General features: G+C 34.9%; 1 protein-coding gene across 1 annotated transcript; it reads left to right on the top strand.

The window, feature by feature from the left end:
* Positions 1 to 5,528: 5,528 nt before the first annotated feature.
* LOC147939124 (uncharacterized) lies at positions 5,529 to 6,299 on the top strand. Its single transcript, XM_087465883.1, has one exon. The coding sequence runs from the start codon at positions 5,529 to 5,531 to the stop codon at positions 6,297 to 6,299; it is 771 nt and encodes a 256-aa protein (XP_087322009.1).
* The last annotated feature ends 4,666 nt before the right edge of the window (positions 6,300 to 10,965 follow it).

The following is a 10,965-nucleotide window of genomic DNA, read 5'->3' as shown; positions in this document are numbered from 1 at the left end:
ATTTTCTTAATAATTGGAAAAATATTTATTTTCAAATGAATTTCAAAGTAACCAAAACTAAACCAAACAATTAAAAATAAAAACTTTAATCTCTTCTATTTAATATTTATATAAAAGTTCAAATTAGAATTAAGACTAATTAAACCAAACAAACTTTTATGTACTCAAAATTTGTAGTCTATAACTATATTAACTCATTATTTAATTCACAATTTATATAAACAATTTTACATTATAATTATATATAAAAAACAAAAAATATAAATTTTACATACTCAAATTTTGTAGTCTATAATGCGTTAAATACTTTAGATTATGGACAATTTTTGAAAAATATATTTTTGAAAGTTCCATGATTAGTAGTTAGCTGTAATTAACCACATAATTTTCAATTAATAATAATACAAACCCTATACTCAGGAGTCAAGATAAGCAAATCGGAAGTACTACGAAGAATGGCTGCCGTGGTGAAAACCGAGGTTTCTAGTTTGGTGGGGAAGCTTGAGACAGACGTGGAGATCAAAGCTTCGGCTGATAAATGTCTCCACAGCATCTCCGGTACATTCAACATTGTGAACTGCATGAAGGCGAATGGGGGGGGGGAACTTGGCACTGTCGTTCATCTGGGACAACACTGTGTAGCTCTCATATTTAACTCAAAATCAATTTATGATGAGTAGATTATTCAAACTAAAGAAGAAGTGGATGATAAAATTCAACTAAAAATTTTCATTTTCTTTTGAACTAATTAATGTGATATAACAAGTGGTAAAAAAGATAACCGATCTAGTCAAAAAACAAAAAAAAAATGGTGAACTGCTGGTTCTCTGACGATCGTTCTTCCAGCCCGACTCCACCTTCAATCTTGGTTGAAGGCAATTCCAACCGTCTTCCCCCTTTCCCACCCGACCCTCCTGACCATCTTCCCCTCCCATCACTCACTGATTTCCCCCCTCTTTCCCCAATTTTCCCAATCTCCCCTACTACTGTTCCTCAACCCCCAACTCAAACTGTTCTCTTTGACTCTGAGTGAACTATTCTGGCTCTTCCAGCGCAACACAAGTCTACTCCTGTAGTGGTGAATCCCCAGGCTCAAGCAATTCTTAATTCTTACTACAAAAATTTGGGGATAAACCCTAGATCTGTTAATACTGTAGCTAAATCTACAGTAGTGCAAAATAAAGTTGTCGCACAAACTGATGGCTTAATTGGTACTCCTCCGCCGAAGGTTGCTCGTCACTTTATAAGCAATTCACAATCTTCTAGCTCCCCACTAGTAGGAGGAGTGGTCCTGCATGTTGTTGTACTACCGCAGGAGGAACTGCCTCGGCACAAAGTAGTGGCGAAAGGCGCTTTACCACAAACTAAACAAGGTGTTGCCTTACCTATGTTGAAGCAGATGGATTCGACCCCTTCTTTAGCAACCCTTCCTCCAGCCTCTTCTTCTCCCATCCCCCTCCCCTCATCATTGGTAGGTTTAAAGGTCGACTACCCACCTATAAACATATCCAAAGTGTTATTACGCATATTTGGGGTAGAGGTAAACGTTTAGAGATTCACCTAAATCATGCGAGTAACTCTATGTTGGTTCGTGTCCCCAATGAATTCCTGCGGACAAAGATTCTTGAGAAGAAACTGTGGTATATCGGAGAATGTATGTTTCTAGTGGCTCAATGGGATGCCTCAGGTGGTGAGAGTTCTGATCTTGATGCAATCCCTATTTGGGCTCATCTCAAGGGTATGTCTTTTGACCTGATGAATCATAAAGGCATATGCTTAGTTGCTGGCTTGGTTGGTGAACCAAAGGAAATGGATGAGTTTACAAAAAATTTCAGTAAGCTTATCTGTTGCTCATGTAAAGGTTTAGAGGAATTTCAATGAGCCGCTGCCTTCGTCGGTTGCAGTAGAGAGGGAGAGTGGTGAAGTTATCACCATTGAAGTTGAATACCCTTGGGTCCCTCCTACGTGTTCTCACTGCAAAGAGATAGGTCATGTTATCCGTTACTGCCCTCTTGTCACACCCTCTTGGACAAAGGAAAAACAGACGCAAGTAAATGACTTACCAACGGTTACTGTGGCGAGTAAGAAGGATAAAGGGAAGCTTGTCTCTGATTCTACCTTAGTGGTTGATGTAGATGGTTGCTCAACAAGTCGTTTACCTCAAAAAGCTCCGGAATTGACTGCTGACTCATCTGTGAACTGTGTAGCTCCGAGTATTCCAGCTTGTGCCTCCCTCTCTTCTGTCCCTCCACCCTATGACCAGCAGCCATCAGTTATTCAAAGATCGTTTCAAAACAACTCTACCCTACCTAAGCCTTTTACCCTGCCTAAGCAAGCCAAGTCTAAACAGTCCACCTCCCCAGCTCTCCCCAAGCTTCCTCCCCACAAAATAGCTACTCACAATCCTTATGATGTGTTAGCTTCCACTCTTTCTTCTTCAGCCCCACCTAGCCTGCATAAGAAACTTGCTGCATCCCTTCCCCCATCAACTTCACCACTGGAATCTCCCTCTGACCCTGGTACTGACATGGTGATTGATAAACCTGCTCAAAGCTCTACTGAAACTTTATCTGGGGAAAATCCTCCACCCCCGGGAGGAACTCCTCTCAGTCATTAACCGCATCTTTCCCTATGTACATAAAATCTTTTTGTTGGAATATCTGTGGTTTTAATGATACGGATAAGCATCGGCCTTTTGCTACTTGACTTGCTACTAATAAGCCTACTTTTGGTGCTCTGTTAGAAACTCATGTTAAAGAACCAAACCTGAACCATGTTATGAACAAGGCTTGCCCTGGTTGGAATTTTACGTCTAATCATGGCTCCCATGAAGATGGTAGGATTGTTGTCATCTGGAAAGCGCCGGCATCTATCACAGTCCTCCATCACTCTAGCCACCTTCTCACCTGTGAAGTCACTGTTCAAGGAGGTCATCGTTTTTGCTATACCTTTTTATATGCTCCAAATCAAGGTGAAGATAGAACTGACTTTTGGTGCGAACTGTTGCAACTTCAACAGAGGCTGTCTCTTGATTCCACTTCTTGGGGTTTGTGTGGGAATTTCAACCAAATAATCCACCCAGCAGAGTATTCTAATCCAAGTGTCAATCACCTTACCACTAGAATGCTGGAACTTTAAGACTGTCTACAACAGCTTGAGTTGTTTGATCTCCGTTTCTCTGGTCCCCTTTTCACCTGGACAAATAAGTACCCTTTAAATCCTATAGCCAAAAAGCTTGATCGAGTCCTAGCAAACAATCACTGGCTTGCTTCTTACCCGGATAGTGCCGTCTCTTTTTTGGCTCCGGACATATCTGACCACTCCCCAAGCTGCCTAAACCTTTTCACCCCGTCTTCCCTCTGCAGGCACTAAGCCATTTAAGTTCTTCAATTTCTTAACCAACCACCCTCACTTTCTTAATACGGTTGGAATTGCATGGAATCAGGCTGGAAGCGCATCACCTCATGAACCCTGTTTGTCCACTTTGAGTGCAAAGCAAAAAATGATAAAGAGAGATTTGAAAACACTTTCCCGAGAGAATTTTTCAGATATCCAAACTAGAGTGCGAGAGACTAACAGTTTGTTACAATCTGTGCAGGTTCGGGCCTTGGCAACTCCCTCACCTGACTTGTATCAACAAGAGAAAGACATTCACTTAAAGTGGGAGTTTCTGCGGAAAATAGAGGAAGCATACTTTAGACAAAGGTCCAGAATTAATTGGCTTAAGGAAGGAGATTTGAATACTACCTATTTTCATCGAATCATGCATATGAGAAATGCCTTCAACGCCATTCGATCTTTCACCTCTATCTCTGGCGCCATAGTAGATGACCCTCTTGAGATGAGTAGTATGGCGGTTACCCACTTCAAATCCCTCCTAGCGCCAGCTATTCTCTCGCCAGTAATTGCACCTATCTCTTGGTTCCAAAGCCTTCTGACTTATCGATGCTCCCATGAAACAAAGCAAACAATGGTAAGGGTCCCTACTGCTGACGAGATAAGGAGGGTAGTATTCAAGCTAAACGCTAACAAAGCACCAGGTCTAGATGGCTATACCTCTGCGTTCTATAAAGCTACTTGGGGGTTACTAGGCATTGATGTTACCCTTAGCATTCTCCGCTTCTTCCACACATCATTTCTCCCGTCTGCGGTTAATGCTACCATCTTGGCATTGGTCCCCAAGGCCCCTGGTGCAACGCTTGTCTCAGACTTCCGACCCATTTCTTGCTTAAACACCCTGTATAAAATAGTCTCAAAGCTACTTGTATCGCGGCTGAAGCCCATTCTGCCTGTCCTGGTGCAGAAGAATCAAACAGCTTTCATCCCTGGTAGGTTATTGGTGGAAAACACGTTGTTAGCGGCTGAACTTGTAAATGGCTACCAGAAAGCAAATGGACCAAAGTGAATAACTATCAAAGTAGATATTGCAAAGGCGTTTGATACAGTTAGATGGGAGTTTATATTCAGTTGTTTTCGAAGGATTGAAGTACCTGAACAATATTTGCGATGGCTCAAGGCATGTATTTGCACACCTTCTTTTTGTGTTGGATTTAACGGGAATGTCCACGGTTACTTCAAAGGTCTCAGGGGTTTGCGTCAAGGGGATCCCTTATCCCCCTATCTCTTCGTCCTAGCTATGAATTGTTTGTCTGCCTGTCTAGACAAAGCAGCTGAAGAAGGTAAACTTCAGTATCATCATCGGTGCAAAGATATTAAACTAACTCACCTCTGTTTTGCGGATGACCTTCTAATCTTCATAGATGGATCGGTTTCCTCTTTGCAAAATGTCCTCCATGTTTTAAAAGAATTTGAAGAAGTCTCTGGTCTAGCCATAAGTCTCCCTAAGACCAGCTTCTTCACCTCAGGACTGTCTCAGGCTAAAATTGATCAGATGGTTACTGTCACTGGACTTACTCATGGTAAATTACCTATTCGATATCTTGGCTTACCATTATGTACGAAGAAGCTTAGCCTACTGGATTGTGCGCCTCTAATTCAAAAGGTAAAGGGTTGCTTTAACGCCTGGTCCACTAAGTCTCTCTCATTTGCTGGCAGATTACAGATGTTGAACTCGGTGATAGCTGGCATCTCAAATTTCTGGTGTTCTAGCTTTGTCCTGCCAAAGAAATGTATCAAGATTCTGAATTCACTCTCGAGTGCGCTTCTTTGGAAAGGCACCACCGAGGGTCATCATTCGGCTATAGTGGCATGGGATACAGTTATACTTGCCAAGAAGGAAGGAGGATTGGGAATAAGAGATTTGTGTGTGTGGAATAAAGCATGTATGATAAAACTTATCTGGTTGTTGTTCTTCTGCTCTGGCTCAGTCTGGGTGGCTTGGTTTCGGAGAGCAATCTTGGCTGACAACTTAAGCAACTTCTGGACTCGCAAACCTAACAACAAATACTCTTGGTTAGCTAATAAATCTGCTGAAGATAAGGGAAGATGTTTTTCCATGGATAAAGATGAAATTGGGAAATGGACAATCCTGTTAATTCTGGACTGATCATTGGAGCAAACTAGGCAAGATGGAAACATACCTTCAAGGAGATGGACTTTATCAAATAGGTATTCGCAGAGGAACTCGGATCTCTGATCTATGGCGACAAGGGGTTTTGCACCTTCCGCCTGCAAGATCAGAAGCTGCTCAGGTCATGCTTCAAATCGAGCTTTCAACTCTGTCTCTTACAGATGAGTCGGATTCTTACCTTTGGTGGATTGATGACTATTGTAAAGATCGCCATAACACGGGTACTATCTGCTCAGCCTTAACAGCTACGCATCCCGAAGTCCCATGGTACAGTGTGGCTTGGTTCCAAGGAAGGATCCCGAAGCATTCGTTCCTCACTTGGCTTTTTGTGCTCAACCATTGCCCGACAAGAGATCGTCTAACTCACTGGGTACTGCAGGTAGATCCACTCTGTTTGCTCTGTGCAACCTTGCCAGAAACAAGGGATCATCTACTGTTTGAGTGCCCTTATAGTTGTTTGGTTTGGTCCACAATCGCGAGACGTTGTGCCTTCCCTTCCTCGAACAGCTGGTCTCTAATCCTAGCTGACCTTCCTCGTTACAGAGGCTCTCGAGTTAAAAAGAAGCTGCTCTTGATAGCTTGGCAAGCGGCGATATACACGATCTGGACTGAGCGGAATCATCGACTCCACCAAAACACTTTCAAGCCTCCCGATCTTCTTGTTCGCCAAGTTGACATGATCGTCCGGAACAGAGCTTCAAGTTTTCGTGACACTAACCCCCAACTCTCCTTATCACTTCTCCATCACTGGTTCGCCAGAGCCCCATAGAAGGAGAAAAATCAATTGACCTAGCTCTAGATGCGATCTGGAACCTTTCACTTTCCCCTCTTGGACGTACTCGGTATCAATAATTGAAGGTGGTTCGGCGGTTAAATTCTCAACCGTATTTCTGGTCTGATTCTAACTAATGGTTCAATCTCAACTTGGTTCATGTTCTGTTTCTTAACTAGGTGCTTCCCCACGCAACGCGTGAGTTGTGGTGTAGTTGGCACTTTCTTGTTTTTTTTGATCTTTTTCGTTTTTTTTTTTTTGTATTATTTCGTTTTAATTAGGCATATACGGGTTTTCCCGTCACTTTTATTTATACACTATATATTTATACCATTTCGTTCAGATGTGTATAATTGTGGCGTTTATTTTTTATGAATTATGAAGTTGTTGTTTCTTGCTTTTGAGGATCCAATCTTATCATTGACTGATATTGTTTCCAATACATTTATTGTATTATAGATTTTCTAATTAACTGCTTATGTAAACCCTTCATACGTTAATGTTGCAATAATAAGTTATTTTTTTTAAATATTTTCTGTGTAATTGATTATGTTTGTATGCCCATGTTTTGGTCTAATATCAATAAGATTGTTTCTGTGTTTCTTTAGTTGGCTTTGAAACCAATATTGAGTTAAGCAAATAATGGGTCGAATTATGGTGTTAATAAGTAATATAAATTCTTATGTATATATATTGTATATATGTGACTATAAATTTAGCTAACTAAAAAATTATGTAATATTTAAATACAATCTTGAACATATATATATATTTTTTTATTTGTGGGAGGAATGTATGAAATTATTGGATAGAAGTTATTTTTGAGTTAAATGACCTTTAATGTCTTTAAAGTGAGTTAAATATTAATAAATTTTTATATGTGTCTTGACTTTTTTTAAAAGGAATACCAACTGTTTCCTTCCAAATTTGAAGTGATATAGTATTTTAGTTTTCTTATATGATTTTATGAACTTCAATGTAAAAGTTTTTCAAAGTAATAAGTACACTCACTGATTGAATTATAAAATTTGGAGAAATATTTATTTCGTTTAATCATCTGCTCTTTTAAATAAATAAGTATGTTGTTATTCCTACAAATAGGACAACATATATTATAGTTTAACCATGAAGTTAAGCAATAGAAATGGAACTTGTGATTGCAAGACAAAATGCTTATATGTTACACATTGATCGTTTAAAAATGAATAGGAACATCTAATTCTCAAATAAAGTTGATTGTTTTGTTAAAACCAACATATGTGAATTTAAATTTAACTATGCAAATTTAAAAAGAATATGAATAGATTTGAAAGGCAAGAAATATAAAATAAATATTTTTTTATATAAATAAAATAAAAATTGAAAACAATGTTAAATATATATAATACTTTCTACATTAAAATATAGAATCAAACTCTTACAAGTTACAACACATATGAGATATAACAACATTTGATATTGGTAGGAGAGGAGGAGAGAATGTTTACTATAAGATGGTAATCCAAATTAGATAATGGAGATGAATCTTTAAAAAATAGAACAATGTAATATCTATATATATATATAATACTTTCTAAATTAAAATATAGAATCAAACTCTTACAACACATATGAGATATAACAACATTTGATATTGGTGGGAGAGGAAGAGAGAATGATTACTTATAAGATAATAATCCAAATTAGATAAAGGAGATAAATCTTTTAAAATAAGATCAATGTAAAATATATATCATGTAGTCTCTATATTAAAATTTAGCATTAACAATTTACAATGATATTTCATTTTTCTTTACAACCCATACAACAAAAATAAGAAATAAAAAAAAACAAAAAAAAAAACAAAAAATGATTTGAGGTATTGTAGAAGAGAATGAGAGAATGTGAAAATGAGATAGTAAAAGAATGTCAATATGAGAGAATGATAGATTGAGAGAATGCTTATTTATATCATAAGAAATGATGGAAGTTACATTTAGAACTATGGAGTTACAATAGTAATTTATTGTGTTTGAATAAAATTGAATGGTAGAATATGATTAATGCATAATTTATTTTATTTTCAGTTATAAGTTTATTTTAATGTGTGAGTTAAATTTATTGTGTTTACTGGATCTTAAATATTGTTTAAAGCAATTAGAAAGCAAATAAAAAAAAATTAGAAAACATTAAATGAAAATCAACCAATAAGGAGATACCAAAACCTTTCTTTTATATATATGATAAATTGCTTTAAACTTTGAAATGAGAAATATATTATAAACAATAATTTTACATGAGAAATATATTAATTTAGCCAACCAAAATATGAATATAAGTTTAGCCAACCAAAATAAATAAAAAATATTAAAATTTAACCAGAAATAATTTCTCTTGAAAGATAATAAGTTAGTAGGAGGAATGAATTAATGTACAATTATTGGATAGGAGTTACATTTGGGTTAAATGGAGTTACATGTCTTTAATTATAAATAAATATTTTAATTTTTTATAACCTAAAATAAAAGGAATACCAAGTGGCTGAATCAAAATTCACATGATTTGGTTGTTTGTTGATATAAACTCAACACTTACATATAATATTTCAAAATAAAAAAATATTACTTTTTAAGTGACAAACTAAATTAGTTTTCTTATAAAATTATGAAAAATACTTAGGTTCATCCCTAGGGGTGAACCTCTCCATTCACCCCCTCTTCTCTCAGCCAATCAGAATCTTCCATCTAATATTTCATTTAAAAAATAAATTAAAATTAAATTAAAAAACAACTCAAATTAAGGAAACAAATTCTGTATACTTTTAATTAAGGAAAGTTAAATATTTGGCTTGGTTTAGATTTTTAAAACTAGAGTAAAATTATATGTCGGTTTGGGTTTACAAATGAAGTGGTTAGAGTTTAGATTTTACAATTAAAACGAAATTATATGTCGGTTTGGGTTTACAAATGAGGTGGTTAGGGTTTAGATTTTACAATTAGAACAAAATTATATGTCGGTTTGGGTTCACAAATGAGATAGTTAGGGTCTTGATTTTATAAGTAGAACAAAATTATATGTCGGTTTGGGTTTACAAATAAGATATTAGGGTTTAGATTTCACAATTAGAACGAAATTATATGTCGGTTTGGGTTCATAAATGAGATGGTTAGGGTTTAATATTTCATTTAAAAAATAAATTAAAATTAAATTAAAAAACAACTCAAATTAAGGAAACAAATTCTGTATACTTTTAATTAAGGAAAGTTAAATATTTGGCTTGGTTTAGATTTTTAAAACTAGAGTAAAATTATATGTCGGTTTGGGTTTACAAATGAAGTGGTTAGGGTTTAGATTTTACAATTAAAACGAAATTATATGTCTGTTTGGGTTTACAAATGAGGTGGTTAGGGTTTAGATTTTACAATTAGAACGAAATTATATGTCGGTTTGGGTTCACAAATGAGATGGTTAGGGTTTTGATTTTACAAGTAGAACAAAATTATATGTCGGTTTGGGTTTACAAATAAGATATTAGGGTTTAGATTTCACAATTAGAACGAAATTATATGTCGGTTTGGGTTCATAAATGAGATGGTTAGGGTTTAGATTTTACAAGTAGAACGAAATTCTATGTCGGTTTGGGTTCACAAATGAGATGGTTAGTGTTTAGATTTCATATATATCGGTTTGGGTTTATTAAAGGCGGTTTAAGTTTTTAATTTTATAATAATGTATACAGATTTTATTTCCTTATTTTATAAGGAGGTGAATGGAGAGGTTCACCCCTAGGGGTGAATGCAAGTATTGTTCTAAAATTATATGAATTCTTCAATCTCAATAATTTTTAAAATCCCAAGGATGACTTATATTTTTTTGGTTTTCACTCATCAATTTAATTTATAGTGCTAGATTTCATACTTAGAGAATTTCACTAATGGTTTCATCTTTAGAGAATTTAGTGAAATGATATTTTTAAAATTATATTTTATTTTTATATTTAAGGTCCAATTGAATATGTTTTGTTTTTTGGATCATTTTTTATTTTGATTAAAGACACAAAAAACCAATTGTTTAATTATGTTCTTTTTGTTTTCAAAAACCTCAACAATCATAAAAAAATATATATATATATATATATATATATTATATTGATCTCTGCAGATTTATCAATTGGATCACAAAACAAAATAGTCTTTATAAATTGATAAATGGATAATTATATTGATCTTTAAATATTATATTGATTTTTATAAATTATTAAAAATGATACATGAATATGTGAGATAACCAGAGACATAATATATAATTACACATGGATCATTTCAACTTTATGATCTTATTGTGTGGTGAATATTGTAAGGAAGTATGAAAATAATGATTTATAAGATGTTAATATAAAATAGAAAATGGAGATAAACATTTTAAAAGATTAAAATAAATATATAAGATATACATATCATACAAACTCTAAAACTAAGCTTTTACAATGATATTTGATTTGATTTTTTATAACCCATACAACAACAATAACAAAAAAGATATAAAACAAAACAAAACAAAACAAAAAAGAGATTTGAGAGTAGTAGAAGAAAATGAGAGAATGAAAGAGTGATAGACTAAGAAAATAAAATAATGAGTATTTATAGGAAGAGAAATGATGAAAAATTATATTTAGAAAAATGAG

The sequence above is a fragment of the Camelina sativa genome, chromosome 9 (genome assembly GCF_030686135.1).
Source record: "Camelina sativa cultivar CO46 ecotype springtype chromosome 9, ASM3068613v1".
In the NCBI taxonomy this organism is placed as follows: domain Eukaryota; kingdom Viridiplantae; phylum Streptophyta; class Magnoliopsida; order Brassicales; family Brassicaceae; genus Camelina; species Camelina sativa.
Note: the sequence above shows the minus strand (reverse complement) of the source record. Positions and strands in the feature narration are given on the sequence as shown.